Here is a 14,649-nt window from a genome sequence, read left to right as displayed (position 1 = left end):
GGTAATATTTAAACAACTTATTTAATAAAATTACGAAAATTTGAGGCAAGTTTAAATTGAACTGTGAAGGGTGGAAATACGAAAAATAAAATAGTAAATATAAATAAAAATATAACTTATAAGATGTTAAATCTCTAGCTTTAAAAGGAAATATTTTGTAAAAACTAGAGCATGTAAAGTTCCCTTAAGCTTTGTAATTTACCATATATTTCCCCTTTTACTTTCTAAATATAGTTACATTTTTACTTTTTAATATTTACCATTACTTGCTTATTGAACTTTTTATATCAACGTAAGTAAATACAAACTTTATACTAAAAAACGTTTCCCTATAACTTCCTATTCAGTGGCTGACATGCTGAAAATATAGGTCCCATATTTATATTTTCCCTGCTGAATGCAATCAGAACGCTTAATACCCCCAAGAGCATTTTGACATTATTAAAATCGAAAATATTCGGGACATTCAGTTGGGCCATGGTTTTTGGTTAACATTACCCAATGTCCGGCGAGGTAAAATGCATATTTACAACACTTTAACCTTGAGATTTATATGCGTTATATGCAAAATGCCTGTCAGACATCCCCTCGGGGTCAGGGCACTCGGCCATTTTTGGGCGGAGGGAGAAAAATCCATGAAAATGCACTAAAAAAAAGGAGCAAACAAGCAGCTCGCTCACGTAAGCCGGTGATGGTGCTGCGGTTGCACCTGTTTTGGCATGTCTGAAAATTCCTGGAAACAAATGTAATAAAAACTAGTCGTAATACACACGCTCACACATATATAAACACAATACACTCAACACTCCACTCCGACTTGGTCAAACTCTGGCTAGGGCTTTTTATTAGCCCGAGCTTTTTGAAGAGTTTTCCCCGAGTTGTGTTTTCTAATTTTGGCTTTGCTTTGTTGGTTTGGTTTTGCGTGCTGGCCCGCACTTAAAGTTTCCTTAATGAAAGCAATTTTTTTTTGTTTTATTTCAAATTTGTAGCCGCTTTTAATTTGATTTTTTAGTGTCCCGTTTTGGTATATATTTGTAATTTATGCGCTCTTTGTGGGCATTTTGATGGTTTCAAATCTTACGAAAGTTACACGAATAAAAAGAGTGGATTTTCTAAGTAAATAAAGAGGAGAAATAAGGGCTAAAGGTTTGTACAAAATGTAAAAAAATAAAATATAGGTATTCATTCATTTTAATATAAATTTTAATAATTGTTTTCTTTGTTTACACATTTTAGTAAATTTTTTATAATTCTCTGTAAGTTAAAATAAGATCTTTTAAATATTATTAAATTATTAATTTAATAAAATATATTTTAATTTATATACTTACTCAAAAAGTTTCAACTTTAAGCTCTATAAAAATGAAAAGCCTTCTCCCTTTTTAACGCTTTAATGTTAAATTTTATTTTATAAATATTCCTGTCCATTTGCCAAGTCGCTTACACTGAAATGTACATGAAATGCTTACAGATGTATATATATATATTTATAGATATTTTTATATATTCTTGTTTGTATAGCATAATTATAGCGGTATAAACATAACTATATAATTTGCGGTTTTAACAATTTTACTTCGTGTGGAAATATACAATTTGCTAAATATATATTAAATGAAATTCCTTTCGCTTTTAATCATGAGATTAATTTGCGCATTAAATTTGCTTCATTCCTTTTTTTTTTGTGTTTTTATTAACTGGAATCCATTGTTTTTTTTTTGGTTTATCAATGTTGATTGTTTATCAAACAGAAAGCCAGAAAAGATATTTGTTAATTGTATTTTAAATATTATTTAATGTGCTTAGTATGTTTAATAAATGATATGTATTTTTTGTAATGCGACTTAAGTATTGTTTTTAACTTTTGGAAAGGGTTCAGAAGATTTCAGGAGCCATTAAGCGCGGTAACGGAGAACAATTGAGCTTTGCTAGATTTTTTTTGCAGGATTTATAAATATGTAATATTTCATTTCTGAGCATTTGGCGGATATTTAATTCTCTTTGACTCTGCTCCACGACTTCTGCTCCCAATCTGTGTCCTTACCCCTCCAGCCTTTGCTTACCAACTAGTTTTATATATTCGTTTTAACCCTGTTGACAACTATAACATTTTAGCTTCGTTTCAAATGGCAATTAAATGTTACTTTGCACACATACAGTCTCTTACATAACGCCCAGATCTGGTTTATACAAGTGTTATAATACATAACCGTTCGCCCTTAACCCGCTAGAGAAATACAAAAAAACCTTGCGATACATTCTATATACATGTGCCGTCATCGATTTGCGTACAGTGATATTTTACAGGGACACAAGGAACTTAGTCTCTAGAATCAACAGCTCAACATGCACGCGTTCAGGGGGAGTTACATACGAGGAAGGAAGCCTGGTTGACTTACTAGCTACATCGATTTGATATATGGTATGTGTGTGTATGTTGTGATTTCGCGCTGACAATCCTTAGCTAAAAGCAGCCGCAACGAGCCATAAATCAGCGCCAAGTAGCATTTGGCATTGACAAACTCAATCATCATCGCACAGTCACTGCCATGGCCGCAGACTGCAGCTTTGGCTCCGGTTCCAAGATCAGATCAGACTCCAACTCCAATTCTAACTCCATGTCCATGCCGAAGTCCGTGTCAACTCCGCGTCTGTGTCAAACATGCGTCAGTGTCTGCGGCAGGCGTGTCATCTGGGTGCTCTGCATCCGCATCGTTCCCACTGCCATTGCCGTGGCCAGGAGCAGTGGCAGGAGTCCGTCGAGGTCCTGCCGCCAAGTCCTGGCTGCCGAGGACCCGTACATGCTGTCAATGCTCTCTGCACTCAGGCTCAAATCGGCTGCGGGGAAGGGAAGAGAGAAGAGGGAGAGACTCGTATGTTAATGGGACGGCTGGCTGGCAGCGGAAATTGGCTAAAGCTTTTGAGTGAAGTGATTAGCAGCCAGGCTGTGAGGTTCTGGTTTGGCCAGTAACCAAGCCATCTTGTCCTTGTGGTGGGTTAAGTCCAGATTATGGGTCAATTTTTGCCTTTTCACTCTAAGGGTACCGTAGATCGGGAGTATCAACTAAGACTGACAACTACAAGTACTTTTAAGTAAAGCGGGGATAATTTAGATGTTGAATTTACATTTAAAGCCTTTAAAAATATATTTGAAAATAATTTAAACTGGTTTCATTTGCCTAATTTAGTGCACAGACTATTGTATACCCTGTTAATGGTTTATTTCTTTAATTACTTCTATTAGTCAGACTTAAAATTATAAAAAAAAGTTACTAATTCGGTTTAATATATCAACGATATATTTATTTCGAAATATATATATTTCCTTTGTCAATATAGACATCAAAATTACGTTTTAATACTGTCTAAGTTGTATTTTTTATTGGTAAAAAGAAGCGCAATTTACCCTCTGTTCAGTGTTACCCAAAGTACACATTCAATTAGGCAATAAAACAAAAAAAAAAATAACCTGAATCGCCGTGCTCTTCAACTTTCGATCCTCTACAAACCGCGAAAGAATTTATTTGATTGTGGCCAAGTATTTACAAATCATTAAATTGCCATAAAGCCAAGCCGAGCGTGTTTATTGATATACAATTATGCCCTAAGACCCTCTCGCGGGAGGAAAAAACTTTTACCAGTGCTGCGCGGGCCCAAAAAAGTATGCTACGCTTTGGCCTCCATCTCTTGGCACTCCTCAGTTTTCCTTTTCTTTTTTGTGAGTTTTTCTGCTTGGCAAATTAGTGTGAAAATCTGTTAAACATTGACGACGGCGACGGGCTAAGCGGGGGGAACTGTGGGACCCTTTTTTATGGCATTCGCCCTGTCTCAAGTGGCCTGTTAAGCCGGACCCAAACCACGGGGCAAGTGCTTGAAATATGGCCCATAACCCTAATCGGCATGCCGCACACGGCGCTCCTCATTCCCAATCCCCTCTTACCTTTTCTTTTTCCGGGATTTTCCATATCCTCGCCGCTGTGCTCCTGGGCCCTGGCCGGATGATGCGATTCCGAGCTTTTCGTTCGCTTCTTGCCTGTGCAATGAGAAATTATTGAATTGCGGTTAAGTTGCGGATGAAGAGAAGCGGAGGAGTTTCTGAGAGTATCTTTAAGTAACTGCCGAAAAGCATTCGCATTCGCATTCGCACTCGCAATGCATATTCATAATAAACTTGTCGCTGTTTGTTGCCTTTCAATTTTCACTCCCGTATTTTTCACTTTGTCTGACCTCAACCGCAGCCTCATCCGGTGGAGGACCCAACCCCAACCCACTTGGGTCTGCCAACGTTCACCTGATCCGTGGCGTTGACGATTTGAAACGGATTTGCATGGCATATGAATTATTTATGTGCTTTTTTCTCGCCTTATACTTTTTCGCCCCGCTTTATATTTCCCAGGATTCCTGCCAGGCCAAGTTGAATATTTTCAGCTCATCTTAAATTTATGCCAAGTGGCTATTAAATTTTGCTTCTTGCACGCTTTGTCTCGCTTACTTTACCCTCCGTGTGTTGGGTCACCCCCTTTTTTTTAAACAAGGTTTCTTTAAATAACAATTTAAAATGTTAAGTAAAAAATATAATTTAAATAATTTAACATTGATGGAAAGGTAAATTATACTTCTATTATATTTAGAATGTTATTTTATATGAAATATTTTTTTTTTTAGGATTTTCAACTAGAAATTTTAAGAGTTGTATTCTCATTCTTAATGATAAATGTTTTAATTTCCATGAAAATAATTTTAAAATATTTTATTTATTCCAATTTTGATTAAAATCCAATCAAAAAAGTTTAACAAGAAAATTTTATAAGCTAATATAGAAATATATATTATCCTATTTTAAAATTAACCTATCGAGTTACAGAAACCTCAAAACTGTCTTTAATTTGATAGCAATAAATATTTTATGTATATTTATAGAAAATGTTTCATCTGCAATATCCCTCAATACTCACCTTTATGCCTCGCCTCAAAGTTCTCCACATAGTTGACTGCATTTGGCGGTATTCCTGTGAATGATCAGAGGCTTTCGCTTTACAAAACCTGAACACTTGTAGTTACTTAGGCTTTACTTACTATATAGCTTAATGGTGCCATCGGTATCGCCCAGCGAGTTCTTTGCCACACACCGATAAGCCCCGAATTCCGACTGCGACAGAGGATTTATGTGGAGCCTCATCGAATTGCGATAGTTGCCAATTTCGGTAACATTCGACGAGTATTTGCCACCTGCAATGGAGTTGGTTGAGGGGGTTGCGTTGTCATATCCGAGTTAATATTTCAATAAAATAATAACCTAATTAATATTTAATTGAAATTTTGCGTTATTTAATAATTAAATGCATGTCACGCTCACATCGCCGGTAAGTACGGACGGGCAAAAGTTTCAACAATGTTGCTGACAGGCATAAATTTATGCACGAACTCATGTCACACCGGAGGCCGGGAGGACACGTGGGGAGAGATTGGGTTCGGTTTCGGTTTTTCTGTTGTCAATTAAAATCTGCCAGAAACAAAATTGTAAATTAATTTCATTTCCATTTATGACGGTGAGGCTGCTAAAGCAGTTATTTGCTTCGCTTCTTCGCAGCGTTCACTTCTAAGCCGTCCCACTCTACTCGGGTTTTTCTGGGATTTCCCAAGGGGAGGGAAACCACAGGACTGCGGTCCTGTCTGGCGAGTAACTCCGTGTGCGAGTGCCGCGACTAAATCAGCTAATTAACAACTTTTTGGTGTGTGTCTGCGCCTGTCGCGTGGAGTTTTGCACTCAACGGTCATCAGTTCGTTAGCCAGTAGTGTGATCCGCTGGGAAAGCTGTAAACTTTTCCTCTCAGGGATTGAGGGATGGGTTGTGGGTACGGGTTTTGGGACTCTGACAGCGTTTATGAGTTTTTAAATGTGAGTTTGCATGTGGTTATTCGAATTATTCCTGAACTGAGAGATATATATTTAAACTCTTTCAATATTTTGCTTTAATATTATATGTTATTGTTCTTTTTAGTTCCATTCTTTGATCTAAGAAATTTCTTTTTAAATTGTATAAATCTCACCTGGCGGCACAATCTCTCCACGTTCCCTTGTCCAATAATTAATAGACTTGGGATAGGCCTCCGACTCACACTCCAAAGTAACGCCTTTACCCTCTACGGCGCCGATCAATTGGTTTTGTACAGTGATCATCGGTGGAACTGAAAATGGATTAAAATAAATAATGCAACAATTTATATTAAATTAAAGGTATTTTAGGTTAAATGTTTTTAACTTACAATGCACAACCAGGGTTATCCTTTTGCTCACGGAAGGTGGAACTCCATTGGAAGCTATGCACAGGTAAGCACCCATATGTTGTCTCTTTACATTTGGTATTATTAAATCTGTGCCCTCGACACTAGGAACTGTAAAATTATATTTCAAGTGATATTAAATATTTCAATAGGACATCTAAAATAATAGCAATAAAAAAGTTTATATAAGAGAGTTTTTCAATCTAGAAAATGGTGATGATAATGATTTATACGTTAAACTAAGTTTTATATATATTTTTTGTATATTTTTCTGTATTTTTATATATTTTTATGTCAGCCTGAAATTATTATCTAATTGTAAAATTTCTTATAATATTTATTACTGTAAAGAAAAACGCCTAACCCTAATCCTTCACAATTCTCCGCCACAAGCTAACCAACCCTAAAGAGTTCCCCTGGATTGACTAAAGTCATAATAACCAAAGTATCAACACAACTCCCGGCATGTAATAGCAGTTATTACAATTTTCCAAGCTCGAAACTCAGTGGTATCCTTTCAGCAGGACTTGCATGCCAGACAACAAATTCAAATAGATGCTGGTGGCGGTTCTTTTTTTTGGGCTCATGTTTCCATGGGGCCATGGGCAGCATACACATCCTGTTCTGATAGCCGAAACTGGGCTTTGCATTATACAAAATGGCACAGTGGCGGGTTTAAGCCGGCAGCGCCGCAGACGATGTTGCGGATGAGTGTGTGATTGTGTGTCCGGGGGCACCGGAACCGGAAGTTCTGGCTAGTTTGCGCTTGATACTGTTAGGTAGAGCGGCGGTACATAATAATAAGCTGAATTTTCGTTTATTGATTTGGCCTTTCGACCCCCGTCCTCCATAGTGACCTGAACCGAGTCGCTTATTAGCCGCTTTCTCCCATCGCACGGTGTTTTTTTCGGGGTTCACGGAGCGGTCATTAAACGTAATAGCCACGAAAAACGTGTAATTTGGTTCGAGCCTCGCCATGGCATAAAACTTTACTTCTCTTCAGACGATTTCATTCCATTTCGATTCGGTGCAACAACAAACGCGAGTTGGAATAATCAAATTTCAAATGAAACACAAAGTTTTGTCACAAAAACAAAATGAGAAGGGGGCTTAAAACGACATTTTAACTGGAAGAATATGATATAGAATGGGAAAATACTCTAGGTGAACTTATAGATATAACATTTTAGAGAAACGATAGTAAATTATATTTTTTAATAAGCAGAAAATTGAAATTTGATGTTATTTGATATTGTTAATATCTATATAATTTATATAAATTTAGAAGCAGGAGCTTTATATGCCACAGACTCCGTTCAAGTTTATAATACTCTGCAACTCTCGATTTAGTCTAGCCCCCGACTGTGCATTACAAGCACACACGAATGAAAACGTTGAAAACTGGAAAATTGGGTTGGGAAAATTCGCTAACCGGGAAGCAGACTTGTTTGGCAAGGACTGCATTGGGTGGCAGACATTTAAGCCCCGGCGAAAAGGTCATTTTACCAGCTTTTTGTTCTCTTCATTCTGATTTTGTTCCATCCTCTTATTTAAGCGTATGAGTTCTTTTTGTGCTTCATGTTTTTTTTTTTGTGTTTTTCGTGGCCTTTTTACTGGAGCCTTTGATTTGAGTTCCGTTTTTATTTGGCTTTTGATCCTTCGTGTCGACTATGATGATGTTTTTTTTTTATATTTTTGATATATTAGGGAATGCATTAATATAAACAGAGGGATTATTTTGAAGTTTATTTTGAAAAGTTTGATATTAAAATGAGGAGGTTTTATTATTTTTAATTTAATAAATATTTCTTGAGTTTTTTGATATTTTACTAACCACTAGTAAAAGCAAAAACATTCGAAGGCTCTTAAAATTTCGGAATTAAATTACCTATAATTTTAAACTGACAATTTAATATTATTAATTTACTAATTAGTGTTATAAACAAACAATTTAAACTGCTATTTCCAGGATTTTTGCTCTAGAACTTATGTAAACAAACGAATATCTTTAATTAAAAACCAACGCTCCTGGCAAACCAAATTGAAAACTTGCTATTTTCCAAACTCCACTCAACTGCCGGACACTTCAAGGCCAATTAGCAAATCTGGCCTGCACCACCTCCTGGCACCCACCATACACCACTTGGCCACCACCCACCGATCGGTCCCTAACCATTTGCTAATTCTGTCAGTCAGACGTCATCATCATCAACAGCCAAACAGCAGCTGGCGAAATTCTCTCATGCTGGCCACACTGCAGCAGGTGCTCTGGCCACACCCACACTCACACCCTCCTCACCCACTCGTCACCCATCAGGCAGCCATCAGCCATCGAGAACCAGCCCTCGGCCCGGTGTGGTACTCCTAGTCCTCGATAGCCGTGGGACTCGTAGCCATGGCCGACCTGTGGGCATAACTGCTGAGGGCCAACTCGGTTGCCGCTGCCTTTTTGTGTAAAAGTACTCAAAAATGTTGGATGGAAAGCCTCATGCAGGCGGCAGAGTCGACAACAACAGCAAAGGCACTCACAAATCAGAGCGGAGTGGTGGCGAAAAGGGCATGGCTTTTCCAGGGAATCGTACGGTTGTACTGAAAGAAAATGCATACGGAAAATTCCATAACAAATACCTAGTCGATTGGTTGGCTGTCGTTGGTTTTGAGGATCTTTAAAATTTAAACTGCAAGATTTACTTTAAGATAGAAATGATTCGAGAGCTAAATATATATTGTTTTCAAATCCGAATAAGTTTGTTGTGTTTAAGGTGGCTACGATTTTTATATTTCCTGTCGTAGTTACTTATATTTTTTGATACCGAAAATGATTATTTAAAAATTTAAATATACACAAAAAATGCATAATAAATTAATAAATAATTTACTAGATATTGATATCCCAGTGCACCCAGTTTAAATTTTGGGCTGTGTGCGAACTTGTGAAACCCAAATTCGAATCCAACGGCTTACCTTCCTCGCCGCTGGCCAGCTCGATGGGCACTCCACTTTCACGTCGCCATGTAATTGTCGGCTCTGGTGAACCGGTAGCAGCGCATTTGAGCGTCACGTTACTGCCTTCGCGAACGACCATGTCCGTGCTTGTAGGATAATCTAGGATATCCGGCGGTACTGCAGCCCGGCAACAGAGGAGGCATCAGGAACAGCAGCAACAACAGCCAACAGCCATCGGGTTGCCATCGAGGTCGCCGGCAGTCGTCGTCGTTGTCGTCGTTGTTGTTGTTGGTAGATAATGTTTATAACAAACATTTAAAAAATATTGCATTCCACATGTAAAGAGAAAGAGAGAGAGAGAATGGGAATGAGAGGGTGGGCTACCACTGCAATCGTTTTAAATAATTTAAATTTGTAATTTTTCATTTAAATAATTTGCTTGGATTGTTCATATGGCGCCCTCGGGTGGGCAGTGATTCATTCATTTTGCTACCACAATCCACCAAAAGAAATTCCCGCCTGCATTTCGGCCACTGTCGTCCTCGCATGTGCTTTTGTTTAAAGGACAAACTTTTCACATGTCCTGAAACACACAAATTATTACCACGGCGGCAGCGGTAAGGACACCCACGGCCGAAACCTATGAACCGTGAAAACGTAATAATGCCGGGCGAGGGGAATGGCTTTCGGTCTCTGGTCTCCGGTCTCCACCGGTCTCTGGTTTGTATGCATATAATATCCCGCAATTATGTGGTCGGTAAATGACCAAAAAATGTGCTGGTGTTGACAAACAGCTTGTTAAGCTCGGGAGCGAGTGAGTCAGTGTCTGTGTGCTGGCCACTGGATGGTCATTAAGTGGCCAAGGTTAGGCCGGGGAGCGGGAAAACTATGTTCCATTTGGTGGTGGGTCTGGACGTGGCATTTGGGGAATCAGGGAATCGGGGAATCGGGGAATCTATTCAGAGCTTCAGAGAATCTAGGTGGGGCCACCAAGGCTTTAACAGTAGATAACAACCCTATCTAATCATACTTGATTGTCACCTATCCTATTCTCTTTAATTATCATGTCACTTGTCGTTTTATTGAATTGTTAAATAAAACACACTACAAAATTGTGTGCAAAAATCGGAATCAGAAACTTTGCATATGAATATCTCATCAGCTTAAATGTCGGGAATGCCGGACAAGTCCGGCTGTGTGGGGAGTCCGGCCATCGCACATATCCTGCCTGCGTGTACGTGGGTTTTTGGAGTGCGGGCTTTGGGAGCACTGGAAGCCCGAAAAGGTGAAAGCGTTGCCGCTTCCTCTCCGGTTTGTCGTCGACTATTTAACTGCACTCGGTCACGAAAATCATCATCGCCGACCGACGTCCACAGCCCGCACTTTACCCTCCTCAGCTTCGCTCTGAACTCGAACGTTTCCCGTGGCCGACTTCCGCTGCCACCCCGTGATATTTGGTGCCGGGATACAGTGGTGTTTAATTGGAAAAAAAAGGATATTATTTTTCTAAGCAAAGGAAAGAAAAAGTCTGCCAAAATATCTTTTGATTTCATTAGAATTTTCTTTAAACAAATTTTACATTTCCTAGAAAATTTTATTTTAATGAAACTCTTTTTCCATTCAAATTGCTTTCAGTCCACTGTCCCTAGCCCCGCTGATTATCCAGTGCAAATACACACAGTTGATTATACTTTTTCGTGTTTGCCAGTGAATGCCGCGCGCCGACTGCAATGGTGGCTAAAATATTTAGCGCGTTGATTTAGATTTGCCAGCGAAAGGTATTTAGCCAGTTGAGTGGCACAGGGATGGCGGCCATGGGGAAATAGGATGGGACAAACACGGGCCACGGGCACAGCGAACCGCAAATGGACAACCCAAATGTGCCCGGTGACCACTTCCTAGGCAGGGGAGCATTTTCTTACGCCGCCTCTCCGCGTTGCGCGTTGCCGTTTTAATTCAAAATCAACAATTTCTGCGGTTCAGCGGACGGTTAAACATGTTTAAGCACTCGCAATGGAAAGTCGCCCATGGCGAACTCCATTCGCAGAGCCTCACTGCGGGTCCTCTGGTGTTAGTGAGCCGGTATTAAAAAAGCCAACGGGCTCCCAAACTGATCCCCTTGGTGGTGGCCACCGTATACTCCTGACTGTGCTGTGCTATTCTCATTTTTCCGTCAAGCACAACTCGACTCATTTCCTTTTTGTGCATTTCATTTTGTTGTTGATTTTTTTTTTTAATTTTTTGTTCCATAAAATGCGGTTCGAACAATGGCTGAGGAAGGCCCGGCAACGAGGCGTATGATTGTTTGACAGCCGAAACGTAAAGGGCAGAATAATAACCACTTACCGACAACGTCCAGGTAACCCATTTGGCTCTTCATCGGATCCGTGTTAATTTGGCACATGTACCTGGAAAATTAACCTTTATTTTAATAAGAGATCTAGGGAATCAATGGGTCTTTGGCTTACCAGCCTTTATCCGACTCCTTGATGTCCCTTATACGCATGGTCCAAGTCTTGTGCTCGGAGTTGGCAATGCCAATGCGTTGGTTTTTGGTTATAACATGATTTTGAATCGTTAGGATAGTTTGGGTGTCGACACGAAGCCACGCCACCTGTAATTTAAATATTTAAATTTTATTTTTAGAGATTTATAATTTATAAAATTAAAGTGAAATTACTAGAGATTTTATTTCCCTAACCATTTTCAAATTTTGTTTGTTTAAATGTACAAATTTTGAATCACATTTTTAGACACCTTAGTAAAGAGTTAAGTTTTCCATAATTTACAGAAGAAAATCTACAGTATTAGTTTCTTTTTAAGACTTTAACCCATATAGGCATAGTAATTCTTATTCCTATGTAATTGAAGCTCTGTTGGCTGACCATAATTGATATTTTAAATAGGAAAACTAACTGCCTGTAATCACATTCCTGGGTTATCCTTATCTGGCATGCCAGAATCCTGTTTAAAAGCGTGTCAGTTGTGAATCACGACGCCAAATTGAACATAACTAGCATGCAAAGCTGTTCAATTATACACAAAAAAAATCTATTCCCCGAACTGTTTAAGAATTTCTCCCCCGCTCGCCCACACACCGAGGAGCTCGTAATTGTACAATTACCCAGGTAAATTATTATGCGATAAAGCACGCAGCTTGTAAGCTAAAAAGCTGAAAGTATTCTGTAAACGGGGGGGGAGTGGGTCGAGTTCAACCCTTTTCGTTCTTCGTTCTTGCATGTGAAACGGCGGCCATGTCAACACGTGAAGCTATTTGACTTATTTGTGAAACGGCATATTCCCGTGTGCGCATTAATAAATTAAATACAGGCTAATTTCCAGCCATGTGAATCGAAGGCTAATGAATTATTTTGAGTAAAATTGAATTTTGGCTTTGTTTTGGGGTCCCCGGCCTGCTGTCAGCATAAAGTAAGTAATTACACCCAAGTGCCTGCTCAATTATCTTTGAGCGGAACATCGCTTAATTGTGCATGGCACTGACTGCGGGGTGGCTTTCCTCCGAATGCCTCTACCTCCCCCCCCCTGTCAAAGTCCTTACAATGCCCGGATGCCAGAATCCCGGCGGAGGGCGAGGACAAAGCTTTGCACTTCAATGGAGATCTACACTTTCTGTTACCTGCTGTGGATTCAGATACATTTGCTCCCCCAACGAGGCAAACGAATGCAAATGCAAACACAAACAAAGGTAGAATATCATGGCAAAAGGTTACGACTTTTAGATACTTGGTATTTATATACAAAAATATTTAATAAAACCATAAAAATATAAATTTAAAGAGTCAAATTTGTAGAATAAATTATTTTTGTAATTTAAATAATTTAATAAATCAGTAAATGAGGCTAACCAGTTTCACATGATTTTTAGGAATATATAATTCATAGTGTCAGAACTGCCTTCTTTTATATACACAATACACCCCGCATAAACACAGACACCAGGGGGGAAAGGGACTCCACTCTTGTTCGCTTAACACGTCCTCATTCATATTTCAATTACTTTTTATGTGATTTTCGCTTTTGTCATCCGGTAAGCCCGGCATATCCCTATTTATGTTTTTATTTTCACTTTCATTCCCACTGCCATTCAACTCTTGTTGCCGGCTTTTGGGTGTCGAGATTTGGTCTTTGAGATTGCCCGGCCGGGACCGGGCTTCAGTCTGGTGGGATGGTGAAATGTTAATGAATATTAATGCGCTCGGGTTTCGGTTTTGTGGCTGCTTATTGAGTGTGTAATCGAGCGGGCTTTTGGAACCGGGAGCCGGGGCCGGAACAGCTGCCGAGCTGATTTGCTGATTCGACTCGACTATCATTGGATTTGTGGCGCGGAACTCACCTTGTACGGTCCGAGGTCCTGGACGACGCACGTGAGGAAGGCATCACGTCCCACGGGCGCTGTCATATTCACAATTGGAGAACTAAATTTGGGATCAACTGTAATAAAGTCAAGGGATATCCGGTGAAATTGGTTATGCTTGATAGCAATATAATTGGAATATAATGGGAATTGTAGAGGCTTAAATAAGTGGATAATTATGAACTGAATATTTATGTATATGTTATAATTGGAACTTACCTATTACTTCAGCTGGCACCTCCACCCTCTGGAGCTGACATTGTGGACTCATCAGGATAACCACCAGTGCAATTGTTCCTGCAGAGCTCAAAGCACTGGCCAGACTGTGGCTTCGAGAGGATTTTGTTTTCATTTTGAGAAGGGTATATTTTTCTTTAGAGTTTCTTATAGAGTTGTTTGTTATTAACACACGAAACCATTGAGTTGTCTTTTGTAACTGTGGATTAACTGTGGGATGCAATATAGTTATAATGGATGAAAAAACACCCAGGCAAAACTTGTTCCTCTAGAAACTCCCTCAAATCCCCGCACAACCGACCCTTAACCGCTCGAAAATATGGGCATAACCGCGCCTCGTAATTGGCAGTCATTAGCGCGCCTCTAATGGCAACAACTCCTGGCCATTGCTGGTGCTTTTGCTGTTGCTGTTTATGCGTGCAAACAGGCAACTGGGCAAAAGTTCAACAAAAAGTACTTGAAAACAGAATCAAAACTACGAAACAATGGCAAACAATAATCGCGATGCCGGTCGAAAATACGCCAAATTAAAAAGTTTCAAGTTTAAAGGGGGGGTGGGAGCGCGGCGGAGTCCGCATCCGGATGTACCCCGGCCTCAGCATATTTCTTCCGCCAGTTATGGCCCTTGCTCTTGGCTCTTATTTTGCGTGTCCTGGCTGTGTAAATTCTGCAGGCGAACAGCTGGCAGGAATTAACTGCCGACCTGCAACTATCTCTCGGGCAAGGTGTTGCATGCGCTTCCGCCAGAGCCCATTTTATTTCATTTCATTTGGTTTTGTTTCATTTCTGGCCGCCCAAAGGTAAAAA

At 39.6% G+C, this 14,649-nt stretch overlaps 1 protein-coding gene across 2 annotated transcripts; it reads right to left on the bottom strand.

Annotated features, from left to right (window-relative positions):
* Positions 1–1,562: 1,562 nt before the first annotated feature.
* On the bottom strand, positions 1,563–14,026 carry DIP-eta (Dpr-interacting protein eta). Of its 2 annotated transcripts, XM_017165329.3 has the most exons (11): positions 13,825–14,026; positions 13,585–13,682; positions 11,699–11,844; positions 11,577–11,638; positions 9,249–9,407; positions 6,267–6,395; positions 6,051–6,188; positions 5,077–5,229; positions 4,956–5,009; positions 3,941–4,033; positions 1,563–2,838 (listed from the first exon to the last, which is right to left on the bottom strand). In XM_017165329.3, the coding sequence occupies exons 1-11, from the start codon at positions 13,955–13,957 to the stop codon at positions 2,657–2,659; spliced, it is 1,347 nt and encodes a 448-aa protein (XP_017020818.1). In that variant the 5' UTR covers positions 13,958–14,026; the 3' UTR covers positions 1,563–2,656. The 2 variants fall into 2 exon arrangements, with proteins under 2 accessions (XP_017020818.1, XP_070143986.1); XM_070287885.1 differs by lacking the exons at positions 13,585–13,682; positions 13,825–14,026 and adding an exon at positions 11,932–12,004.
* Positions 14,027–14,649: the final 623 nt, after the last annotated feature.

Source organism: Drosophila kikkawai, chromosome 2L, assembly GCF_030179895.1.
Source record: "Drosophila kikkawai strain 14028-0561.14 chromosome 2L, DkikHiC1v2, whole genome shotgun sequence".
NCBI classification, from domain to species: domain Eukaryota; kingdom Metazoa; phylum Arthropoda; class Insecta; order Diptera; family Drosophilidae; genus Drosophila; species Drosophila kikkawai.
Note: the sequence above shows the minus strand (reverse complement) of the source record. Positions and strands in the feature narration are given on the sequence as shown.